Source organism: Neopsephotus bourkii, unplaced genomic scaffold, assembly GCF_033783945.1.
Source record: "Neopsephotus bourkii isolate Nb327-2 ecotype Australia unplaced genomic scaffold, CSIRO-AGI_Nbou_v1 NB_1328, whole genome shotgun sequence".
NCBI classification, from domain to species: Eukaryota; Metazoa; Chordata; class Aves; order Psittaciformes; family Psittacidae; genus Neopsephotus; species Neopsephotus bourkii.
In genome coordinates, this window is record NW_026901808.1 from 3,379,932 (window position 1) to 3,392,872 (window position 12,941).

Here is a 12,941-nt window from a genome sequence, read left to right on the forward strand (position 1 = left end):
TCTGAAGGGAGTGCAGTTTCTTTTATACATGAATAAAACCAGTTCAGTTACTGAGTTTAGAATGTTTCTGTATTACAGGTAACAGCCTGTAGAGCGAAGATTGAAGTAGGAAATTCTGAATTGTCCACTGACAATTCTGAATTCTGGTCTATGAACCAAATTTCTGACTTAATAAGGGGTTTTGCATCTGTTTGGGTAAGATCCATGAAAATCACAAAGAATCATGTAGTTTTTGATCATAATTAAGCTAACATTTTCCAGTGATCAATCATATGTTAGTGTCCGAGTTCCTGTTTTACATGAGGAAAAATAGGTGTCAGAGGCAATAATCTACAGGATTTTTTCAGAATGATAAATATGTAATATTTGTGCACGATAGACATGTGGATTTGTGTGTCTCCATGTGCATGCACGTGTGCTATTTCTCTATGTGGTCTTTCGTCTGTTTACTTCAGGACTAATTCTTGAAAGTTTTGAAAAGGTTCATGCACCAGTGTTTGGTTTTTATTCACTCTAGTACACAAGTATTTCCTTCTTTCCCTACAGAGGTAGAATTTCCATTCCAGTAAATGACAAATTACACTGGCCTTAGGCCAAGATAAGCAGGCCTGCAAGATCAGCTCAGTGGCAAATTTAAGGCATTTTAGCATGGTGTTAGGGTGGAAAAGACAGAAGATGGACATAGCAGGAGATATTCTCACTGAAGATAAAGCTTTCTTTGAGCTGCAGAATGTTCTGTGGTGTTCACATCACAGTACTGTTAGGTGACAAAATATGATTTTAGGTTCCTTGGTTCTTCAGCTAAGAAGGCTCTTGAAGAGAAGGTTTGCACAAACACAAACTGGGGTGTACCTTCTTCTTCTGTAGGCCTAAGTGGATGGTTCCAGGTTTGTAAAAGATTCAGGCAAAAAGGCACAGAAAGTTGCAGAGTGCAAAAGGAGAAAAGTGTATTTTATGAATCTATGTGGCCTTTCATAGAAATTTAATTACAAACAATAAATGTGCATTGTATGTCAAAATTATAACTACTCGTGTTTCATGAAAAGCAAAGTTTTAGGTGGGATTCTCTGATGCTATTTAAAATATATGCTTCAATGTGCATTTTGCCAAAAATTTTTATTCATACAATCACCTGCAAGAGGTGCAAGTATCAAATGTAAGATGAAAAACACATGAACACATTGAGTTGGTTAAATTGTCCCTTTCGTCTTTTCAGTTGGCCTTGTAAAAGCGAACAAAGTATTTATGCAAAAGTTTAAAACTTCATGTAGAAGCTGGAATATCTTAATAGCAGTTGTAGTAAGAATAACACTACCTTGCACCTATTTATCACTTGCCATTTGCAGGTCACCAAAATGTTTTGGAAACAGCTCTTGCAATTTCATAATCCCTGCTCCATTTTACAAGCTCAGAAATCTCACAGAATGCTTTTCTCTGTTATTTTCCAAGATAGAATCATAGAATAGTTAGGGTTGGAAAGGATCTTAAGATCATCTAGCTCCAACGCCCCTGCCATGGGCAAGGACACCTCACACTAAACCATTTCACCCAAGGCCTCATCCAACCTGGTCTTGAACACTGCCAGGGATGGAGCATTCACAACTTCCCTGGGCAACCTATTCCACTGCCTCACCACCCTCACAGTAAAGAACTTCCTCATTATATCCGATCTAAACTTCCCCTATTTACGTTTGAACCCATTACCCCTTGTCCTATCACTACAGCCCCTAATGAAGAGTCCACCCCCAGCATCCCTAAATGCCCCCTTCAGATACTGGAAGGCTCTTCTGAGGTCTCCACGCAGCCTTCTCTTCTCCAGGCTGAATAGCCCCAATTTTCTCAGCCTGTCTTCATACGGGAGGTGCTCCAGTCCCCTGATCATCCTTGTGGCCTCCTCTGGACTTGTTCCAACAGTTCCATGTCCCTTTTATGTTGAGGACACCAGAACTGCACACAATGCTCCAGGTGAGATCTCCCGAGAGCAGAGTAGAGGGGCAGGATCACCTCCTTCGACCTCCTGGTCACACTCCTTTTGATGCAGTCCAGGATACAGTTGGCTTTCTGGGCTGTGAGTGCACACTGGAGCCGGCTCATGTTCATTTTCTCATTGATCAGCACCCCCAAGTCCTTCTCCACAGGGCTGCTCTGAATCTCTTCTCTGCCCAGCCTGTAGCTGTGCCTGGGATTCCTCCGACCCAGGTGCAGGACCTTGCACTTGGCATGGTTGAACTTCATGAGGTTGGCATCAGCCCACCTCACAAGCGTGTCAAGGTCCCTCTGGATGGCATTCCTTCCCTCCAGCGTATCAACCGAACCACACAGCTTGGTGTCATCGGCAAACTTGCTGAGGGCGCACTCAATCCCACTGTCCATGTCAGCGACAAAGATGTTGAACAAGACCAGTCCCAACAGCAGTCCCTGAGGGACACCATTCATTACTGGTCTCCACCTGGACATTGAGCCATTGACCACAACTTTGTGTGCGGCCATCCAGCCAGTTCTTTATCCACCGAGGGGTTCATCCATCAAATGGATGTCTCTCCAATTTAGAGACAAGGATGTCATGTGGGACAGTGTGAAATGCTTTGCACAAATCCAGGTAGTTGACATCAGCTGCTCTATCCCTGTCCATCAGTTCCGTAGCCCCATCATAGAAGGCCACCAAACTGGTCAGGGAAATGATATGTTTTACAGGGTGTACAGAAAAGCTAATTATTCAAGTTACAAAGGTGCTGGAATTTAAGTTAGTAGGATCTGCAGGTGATTATTCACCCTGAAAATGAGTATAGAAATTGTAGTCCACAGGTATTGCAGCAGGAATTGCAGGGCATTTCAGCCACAGCTAACTAGCCTGAACTCCACAGAGAGAATCAGAACCCAGAACTCCCGAGTGATAGTCCTGAGATTCTTACCCATTGCTTTCTAAGAAAAGAATGTCATTTATACAGATACAGATGTTTGTTCATTTAAAACAAAACAAAGCAAAACAAAAAACCCTAAAAACAAACACACAACCACCCCCCCCAAAAAAGAGAAAAAAGTAAATATAGACAAAAATGGGTATTTTCAGAGATTAGAAATCCAAATGTATTTGAGGTTAGTCCTTTAGGCACAAACCTTTATGTTGTGGGTTGTATTCAATCTGAAGAATACAAATTCAACATACTTTAATATATACAGTGGAACTTACATGAATGTTAGTCTAATGAACACACAGTATAATATAAAAGCAAAGGAAAACCGCTTCTCAATGCATCTCTTCTTTTTCTAGTGACAGTCGCAGCCAACAGCTGAATGTCATCACTACTAAATAATGTCATCACTACTGGAAATCTAAAATGCCTGAAGTGGATCAAAGGATTGATGTAAATGTATTGTAAATTAAGAAAAAACAGAGTAGGCATGTCACCTAAGAATGATCAGTTGGTTTGTCCCTCTTTCAGGAGTTCTGCAAGGGCACAAAATACCTGGAGCACTTCCATGTCTCCTGCTGCCCTCAGCTGACGGATGAAGCTGTGAAGACATTGGCATTTCACTGCCAAAGACTAACATCAGTCAACCTAGCGGGTTGCCCAAAGGTATGGGTAAGAAACGGGGCATTAGTTCTGGGATTGCTATTGCAAAGAAGTACTTAGTGTTTCCTTCAGAAATTTGACCTGCTGACATCTGTGTCTTTGTCACAAGTGTACACTCTACTCAACTCATTTATAAGTCAGAGCTGAATTTCATCTGACTTTCCATGAGTTTGAAGTTCTGAGGCTTGGCTTATAAGAGTGTTTGGCGTTCTTCTAATGGTTGCAGTTACATAAAGGTGTCTGTGCTGTACCAGATAAAAGTTTGTCTCTCCAGGGACTGACATCTAGGGAAGGGTGAAGAGAGAAGTGCTTTTAGTGACACTTCCTGCCAATACTCTCTCAGCTTCTGGTGATTTGGGTGCTTCTGAAATGTGGTGTCTTTGTTTTAATAACTCTTGGCATTTTTGCTCTTTCTGAACCCAGGTACAGCATAAACTGGGACATGAGAACTTCATAACTAGGGCTTTATGGAATCATTAGTATAGCTTGGTTTGGAAGGGACCTTCAAAGCTTATCTGCTCCAACTCCCCTGCAATGTGCAGGGACGTCTTCAACTACATCAGGTTGCACAGAACCACGTCCAGGCTGGCCTTGAATGTCTCCAGGGATGGTGTATCCACCACCTCTCTTAGCAATCTGTGCCAGTATTTCACCACCCTCGTTGTAAACAATTTGGCAGGGCAGTGGCTACCTTGAATATAGTAATAGTGCCTAAAAAGCTGATGCACTCAGATGTAAATCCATGATTAATTATTTTAAAGATTCTAAGCCTAAGAAATTAAGTCCTTTGGAAAATAAAGTAAAGAGGTAGTTGGGTAACTTATACCTATGGAGGAGAGTCTTTCACAGGCTCAAGCTGCTTTTTTACAGTCAGTGGTGAGAAGTGTTCCTAGAGTCAGGAAACCTTTCCTCAGTGCTTTGAGAATCCCTGTCTCTCTACTGACTACTAGCAGGATGCTCAGAATAATAGTCATCCCAGGGATATATCAATATTCCCTTCATATCCAAGTTAATGTGACAATTTTGCTAGTGGTTCCCAGTGTCACCAGTGTGCTTTGGTGAGTCTGATGTAGCGCGTTGTGTTTAGTAGGTATTTATTACCAATAAAGCCATGGGAAGTTGCAGCCATTTTCAAGTAACTAACATCTCTCCAGGACAGCTGCTCAAATAATTTTCATTCAGAATGTCCAGATATCCAACACCCCCCCCTCCCCCCACACAATTATTTCCAGACATGACTTTATTTAGATTAAGATTAATCTATAGTGAAACAGCTCCTCTTTACCATGAGCTTATCCTGCAGCATTTTTGTTTCCCAGTTTTTTATATCATTTCTTTTTTATGAAAGTCTGACATCTCAGTGATCATTGTCCTGTATCAGGATGTGTGTTCCTTTTTAAAATTAGTGCTGTCATAAAGGCCTAAATCTTTTTTCCTGTACTTTCTCACTTAATATGTTTGGCTTTTGTGCATCTAGTTATTTCTATGCTTTTAAGTATTTTATTTAATAGCAACAAAGACAGACTGACTGCAGTTTGGCAATAAGCTTCAAATGTGATTTTTAAAACACTGATTTATTCTTTTTAATTTAATAGAAATACTTGTGGGGATGTTGCTTCATCACTCTCAAGTGAGCAGAACAATTTTCTTACCAGTTTTGGGAAAGTTCATTTTGAACTATTCTTTAAAATTTCACCATACTCACTGGACAATTTCCCTCTTTATCCCACTGAAGTGCCCATGTCCTATTTCCTTCCACAATGTTTGCAGCCAACACTTGTCTCTGCTTTCCTCCTCTCTAGCACCCACCTCCATAACCCTTGACTATCCTTCCAGCCCTCTTATTCACTATCCAAGTAGTTTGAGATAACTTGGCTGGCTGCTTAGCCAGCCCGAAATTACAGAGGCTTTGATCAAGTTGTTTGCCTTCCAAAGGTTCATAAGGGTTTCAGCTTCTATGCCAAAATCCACAGGCTGTGTTTCATATCTGGTAGGCCAAGGAAGTTGCTCCATGTCTTACAAAAGTCCTGGGTTTGTATTTTACAGTTACCTACTGCACATCATTAATTGTTATATATATGGGTCTCGATCTCTTGTATCCTTCACTTTTAGGCGGATATTAATCTGTTTTTCCATAATAACAGCAATAATAGAAATTGTGCATGAAGATCTTCCCAAGGGAATTGAAGTTAGGTAGTGCTGCAGCCAGTCTTCTCTGCCATGCTTTCCACTTCACCTTATGTACTAACACAGGAAAACAAAGAAAAACAACTGGCAATAAATACATTTAGGCTTGAAATTGGAAGGGTTTCTAGTTATCAGAACAGCAATTTGTAAACCAACATTCTGGGAAGGGAGACAGGGTCAAAGTATTAATGTTAGGATGGCTCTTAGTAAGGGAATGAACTGGGCCATATTTTGTAGTTCCTGCAAATGGAAACAAGAAGTAGACTCAGTGACCAAATGACCAATGTGACCAAGAAATCTTCCAACACTTTGCTCTAGATGGTCTTTTCTGTAAATGGTTTTAAAGCCAATCTGTTAACTGCTAATACCCTACTATTTTGAGAAAAGAACATCAAGATTCTTCATAATAAACCTACACTGGGTTTACAAGTCTTTTTCTGACTTGAATCCAGCTTGCAACCGCACAAAATGAGTTGAGTACACCTGTGGATGTTAAAAGTAATGGGTCTTTAAAATCTTTTGGCAATCTCTGGTGTAAATTGAGGGGATCCAGCTGCTAAGAAGGGAAATATTTTCCACCCAGAGACTGTTTAAAATGGTCAAGAGATTAAAGTAAGAATGAACCTGTTCCAAAGGATAAATGTCAGTGTGACACTCACATCCTGCAGCATCAGCTATATTATATTAAAAAAAAAAGAATTGCAAACAAACATCATAGCAAGAGAACATGGGAAAAAAAATCAATATAGAAATTCATGCCCATTAAGAATGTGTTGGCATGTGCTGTGCAGGTTACTCTAAAATTAGAAGAGCTTACTCCTTTAATCGTATCTACTGGAGCAAATTCATTGTCTTTGTACAAGCTCCATTGGCTTCAGTGAAAGTGTGGTGAGCCTCCTGTCATGTTTCTGCATACCTAGGACAAGTACATGGCATTTTGCAAATGCTGATACTGTAAAATACTCAGCAGTGGGGTTCTGAATCTTACTCAAGGAATGAGCCTGATTCAAGAGTAACTCCTATTTCACAGGAAAAAAATGAAGTTGCTGTGGGAAACATATCCTATACATGAAAAAATACAACAAGAACAGAAAATAAATCTCTGCAAATAGCAAAGTTCTAAAGGCACAGTTTGATGGACAATGAGTTCTGTAATTCAGTCCTTTCTCTTAAATGCTGATCACTGACTTCAGAGTCAGCAACTTCTCTTTATTTCAGTAGGAATATTAATCTATTTGTTAATCTTTCAATCTATTTGTTAATCTATCGCAGGTTTTAATATTGATCATATAGCTAAATCTGGAATAAACAAAGCACAGAATTACTTATGTGTTCCAGAAGGACTGCACCATGAGATAAATGGTGCGCTAATCTTCCACAGCCCAAGTTCTCAGCTTGACCTTGCCTCCTTGTCCCTTTAGATTCATGTGAGATTGGCTGTTTAGTGCAAACAAAACCCTCATCTCTCTTTCCACCATTCCACTCCACTGATTTTAATCAAGTATCTTTAAAAGGTCTTTCATATGTCCCCTCTTGATTTTTGGTCCTGAGTGAACAAGGTAATTAAAGTGTGTGCATAATATATTCTTAACTGTTTCTGTTGAGGTCACTGTAGCCATTAAATAGCTTATGTACCTTGGAGACTCTGTGCCTCATGTTCCTCTCAAATACAACTTTCAGCATTAATAGCAATGAGTGTCAGTTCAGAAAAATTGAACTGTGAGGTGAAACCGAGCAGCGTCAGAGCTAAAGAAAGCCAGGTGTACCTTAAAAAGGTCTTGGTGTGACACACTCATTAGTAACAGAGAACTGAGATACAAAACTGATATAATTAAATTATAAGTGCAGCATAATAGTCTAGCGAGAGCAATGTAACAGCAGGTAAGGCTTAAGTGTGCTACATGCAAAGTTATGACATTGGGAAAGTTAAACCACTCCGATTAGGTAAAAAACATCCCCCAGTACTTTAGACTGTTCTGGAATCATAGGTAACTAATGCCTAATGTCCTCCTGATATCTAAATCACAGTTTCTGTAGAGCTTGCAGAGAGATTGAGAATTGTGCTGTGCCAGAGACTCGATTTCCACGAAGTATTTTCAAACATAGTTTCATAGTTTTCCCACAAATCAGACACTGGAATTGTGCTCCTTTTTTCTCTCTCTCAACTAGTCAGTAATCTTCTAATTTCTCTGTGTCTTGTTGCTTCATTTACAGATGACTGATACCTGTATCAAATACTTGGCTGCAGCCTGCCGTTATCTCCACTTCTTGGATGTCTCTGGTTGCATTCATCTTACTGACAAAGCACTGAAGTATCTTTGGAAAGGTTGTGAGCAACTCCAGGTTCTCAAGATGCTGTTCTGTAGAAATATTACCAAGTAAGAGAATATTTCCTAATCTTAAATCAGAGGCAGTTGTAAATCCAAAAACACGGGCTTTTTCCTTCACTGGCATCACAGTGCCACGCTAAATATCTAGCTTGAGCCATCTTGATCCTTTGTTTAGGGGCATCCACATTGCTGCCTTAGGATTCCTGTGGCCTGGTGTGGATATCTCCATATTCTAGTGTGAGATATAAGTGAAGAGAAACAGGGACCCCATCTATCTTTATGGCAATGTCCTCTTAGGGAATTTTCTGCAGATGCATGGTATCACCTCAAGAGCACATAGGAACTGGAGGGAGAAAGCCAGACTGGTCCTAGTGCAAGCCATCCAATGCAAAGCCATCGCACTATGTGCTTGTGCTCACTCTGAGGACATGTGGGAGCCTGCTCCCCAGGGGCTGAATGTCAGTATACAGCACATGTGATCCTGGGCTCAAAATACATCACGGTTACAGTGAATGAGACAAGGTATCCTAAGCAGAGTTTCATGAAGTGCAAGTGAAACATGCTTGTTATGTATCTACAACTGGGAAAAACAGGTTAGTGACCTCAACTAATTAATCCAACTTTGCTACTGGTGTAAGTGGACTGAGTCTCCTGATTCCTCACGATATTTAAAAGCCATTCAGTTCTGGTCAGGTTTAGAATCATAGAATGATTTCATAGAATGTCTCAAGTTGGAAGGGACCTGTAATGATCATCATGTCCAACTCCCTGCTCCTTGCAGGACAACCTAAAACAGAACCATACGATTGAAAGCATCATCTAGATGCTCCTTGACAGGCTTGGTACTGTCACAGCTTCCCCTGGAGAGCCTGTTCCAGTGAAGGACTTTTCCCTGATGTCCAGTCTGAACTTCCCAGATGCAGCCTGTTTCTATTTCCTTGTGTCCTATCACTGGTCACCAGAGACAGGAGATCAGCACCTCTGCTGTCCCTCTTGAGGAAGTTGTTGATACACTATCAGTTTGATGGTTATTTGCTAGTGCGGCACACAGCTCATTCTGCAAAAGATATTTCAAATACATCTCCTCATAACTTTCCTCAAAGGATTTTGCTTTACTCCTGGATTACTGTTGTTCACTTGCTTTTTCTATGACTTCTCATCTCTGTTTAGAGCAGTACACACTGCGTCATGCCTTCCAGGGTTTGGTTGCTTGCACATCTTCCCATGGAGGTGAGATGTAGTAGGAACAGAAATCTGTGAGTTCCAGTTAAGTTTGTGAGCTGTGTTCAAAGACCTGTCACGACTTGTCATAAAACTGCCTTTGCACTGTAACCCAGGGTGATGCCCCTGCCTCAGAGTCCCACATGCAATGGGTTCTCCAAACGTCTTTATTAAACCCTTCTGACTCAGCCAAGGAATTTCCCAACCCCTTATTTTTTACTGTAAAGAAAGCCCTGGAGAGTTATGGCTCTTTGCAAAACAGAACCATGAGACACACATCTCCACCCAGCGTTATCTTTGCCCTGTTTATAATATTGTGATTTTTGGAACTAGGCAAACTTTACCAGTTTTGCTTTCCTGAGCTGATATGTGACAACGGATGGTTCTTTTCTTTGCCAGCCTCATTCTCTAATTCCTAGCACCATATGTTTAATGATAGGAAAATCCCACCCTGTGCCATTTTAGTCTGGGACAAAAGCTATCAGGTGATTGATCACGTTGAGTAATTCAGCACTGAAGATTTTTCACTTGTTCCTTCCAACACGTCTGAAGAGCCTTCCTAGACCTGGGCAGGCTGCAGAATAGACTGACCATGTCAAGATCCGAGTGGCTTTGCAATCACATTCTAGATTGTCATTACATAGAATTATATTCAGAAAACAAAAGGGTGTTCACAGCTCAATGCAGAGATATTCCACATCCTGGATGTGTCGCACTTTAGGAAAATCTATTTTTTATTGTAATTCAAGGCTAATATTGCAAAGATGATAAAAAAATATCTTCTGCCAATAACTACTCAGTAAACCACAGCAGTGATTCTAAAACTAGTCATCTTGGAGTAGCTTTTCAGTGACATCAAAAGCAATGACAGTGCTGTCACTGATATGTCACAATGTAATTTTATAAGACTGCATTTCATTCACAACCTGTATGCTTTCAGTAATGACAGATGGTCAGAAAAATGAACACTAGGGCCTGATACTCTATTTCAGACCAACTCTTAAAACCTTACTCAGATTCTTAGATTTTCACAGGATGTAGAGAAATGCTGGTTTCAGATGTAATTCATACTCTGCAGGTGTGAAACATACAGTTCAGAGACATTTAGTTCCCTGTTTAAGGAGGTGGAAGAGGACACCTATATAGAAATCAATTTAATCTGGAGAACTAAACATGCTAGTGGTTTAGGTTCTCAGTAAGCAATAGAAGAAATGTGGTTTTAGTTTAAAGTTGCCCTACAAAATCTATGAATCATATACACTTCATTTTGCTAAAGGAATTCCCCACTGTTTACTATTAAATACTATCCAGTCCTAGCAGACATGTCTTAATAGACTGAGCCTTGCAAATACTGAGACATATCTCTTGCATTGTGTCACATTCAGTTTTACTTTTACTGTTTCATTAGATCGAAATAGAAAACATATGGAGCCACAAAGTTCTTTGTTTCAGTCCAGTGAAGCTTCATAGGAAACAGTTACGTGTATAAATTGTCCATACTTTCCAGTATCAGGTAGCATTTTTGATTGTATTTGCCAACATTCCAGCCTGGTTCCAAGTTCATTAACTGTTAGAATTAAAGAAGGTCTATGGCCTGATTGCTGCATACTTCTGTATCCAGAGACTAATGACCTTTTGATTAATCCAGTTTCTAAATGCCACAAAGATTGATGGATAAACTACCTGTGGGAGTATGTGATACTGGTGCAGATGATTTCTTCTGCTAGAGGAAAGTTAACTGCTTCTTGAACTGTGTCTTCTGTAGGAAAAGGTTTTATCAGTTCTGATTCACTTGGGGCTAATCCTACAAGGACTAACACAGTGGTATCTTTAGAGAAACGCTTCCCTGTAAAACATTCTCCTTACACTTCAGAACACAAACACTGTTTGAAGTCAGCTCCAGTGCTGAAAGGTGAGGAGCTCTATTAACATTTCTGGGTGCAAAATGAGAATGGGAATCTTTCATTGCCTGAGAAGCCAGGCTGGAGCTCCCACCAAACTGCAGCTCGTCCCTAACAGTTTGGCTCCACCAAAGGTTGTTCTTGGAAAGCAAAATTAGATGCTTCCTTCTTCCTTGTCCACACTAATATGAAAGCAGCTTTTTCTTTTAAACTCATGGCTACTCTGTTATCAAGTGACTCATCAACAAATACTACTGCAATTTTTCCTTTTAAAAGCAGATGACACTGGGCCGTAGTAGCTGCAGTATGTTTGTCTTTTGGAGAACATTCTGGTATTTGTTTCGTTTCACTGTCATTGTGTTTTCTGATGGTTGATGTTGGTTACAAAGGAGACTGCAAGGACTCTTTTTGAATAGCAGAATTTCTTAGGTGTTATCTAAATATTCAGGTCTTAAACCAGGAAGGATATGGGAGTCCAACACACATGTAAACGGAAATGAAGACAGCCTACACCTCATTTGGTAAAGGACTAAGAACAATTACTCTTTTCTCTTGAAGAAGCAACAAAAATATCATAGTACTGGCTTCTCACTGACTGCAAATCGCTCCTCAGAAGGGACATGGAGGTTCCTGGAGTGCCATATTTGAGCCATCATGTGCACTTGAACTGGATGCCATCAAATGATAATACTCCTGCAGCCAACATAGACCTCAGAATACACCAGATTTGATGTGCTGTTATCACTTCGTGTAACCCAGAACATGCTTGCAGGATGCTTCATGCTTTTCCCATTAGCTGCCTGCCTCCACTTGCTTCTTCGGCTTTATTTCCCCTGCAATGGTACTACAAACAGTCCTCTCATGATTAAGTTTTTATTTTCCATTACATTTTACTCTTGATTGGGTTTTGGAATCTCATCTCAGAGAGTTCTGTTCAAACCCTCTGCTTTTTGTTATGACTGACCCAGTCAAACACTTCTGAATTTTGGAGTGGCTCAGGATGCACACCATGATGCAGAGCTGTATTTCCTACCTACCCCCTCTCAGTAAAAGGGATTGAAACTTTGGGTAAGGATCCAGTTATATACTCCAGTGCCGCTCAAGCCCTGTGTTTGGGCCAGCACTTTTCTCTGACTTATACCAAGTGCTTTGCCAAAGATAATCATAATTATTTGCTAAAATCCTTTTATTTATCAATGTGCTAATTTAAGACAGTATATAAATAAATACACAGGCTCCACCACGGTACAGAGTATCTTAACTAAATGACCTATTTTGCCATGTGGTGGTGATTCATGAATGGCTGTTTCTGGCAAACTAATCAACTGTAGCTCCAGGCATGGGACAGCATAAGCTTCCAAAAGAATAGTTAACAGCTCCCCTTATACATGCTTGAGCCAGCTGCCATACATTGCAGTTTCCACGGAAAACAGAAATTTGGACTTGGATGAGTTGATTTGTATTTTATAGCTTAGAGCTTATAGCTCATATAAATCGTGCACACATTCCTCAACGGCACAGGCCTCCCTAATATAAAACCAGACAGAACCTTGTGTTGGTGTGTTCATACAGTGCGGCAGTGTTCAGATCCTGCAGGGGTTGAAAAGGAGCCCTTCTGTTGTCTCTGATTTTGTCCCTTTTCCATGCCTTCCCACTTCCCCTGTCCTGCTGCGGTGGTTATGTTACAGCTCTGCCTCTTTTGTAACCATACTCAGCATTTTCACTTT

The 12,941-nt window shown here is 40.5% G+C and overlaps 1 protein-coding gene across 5 annotated transcripts in view; it reads left to right on the forward strand.

Annotated features, from left to right (window-relative positions):
• Nucleotides 1-12,941, forward strand: part of FBXL13 (F-box and leucine rich repeat protein 13) — an 85,000-nt gene that overhangs the window by 69,141 nt on the left and 2,918 nt on the right. For 3 of the 5 annotated variants that reach the window (XM_061366328.1, XM_061366329.1, XM_061366332.1), the window contains 2 exons: nt 3,444-3,578; nt 7,977-8,140. In XM_061366328.1, the coding sequence (XP_061222312.1) occupies nt 3,444-3,578; nt 7,977-8,140 (299 nt within the window). Of the gene's footprint in view, nt 1-3,443; nt 3,579-7,976; nt 8,141-11,078; nt 11,484-12,941 lie in introns of those variants that run through there. The other 2 variants (XM_061366330.1, XM_061366331.1) reach the window with 2 other exon arrangements.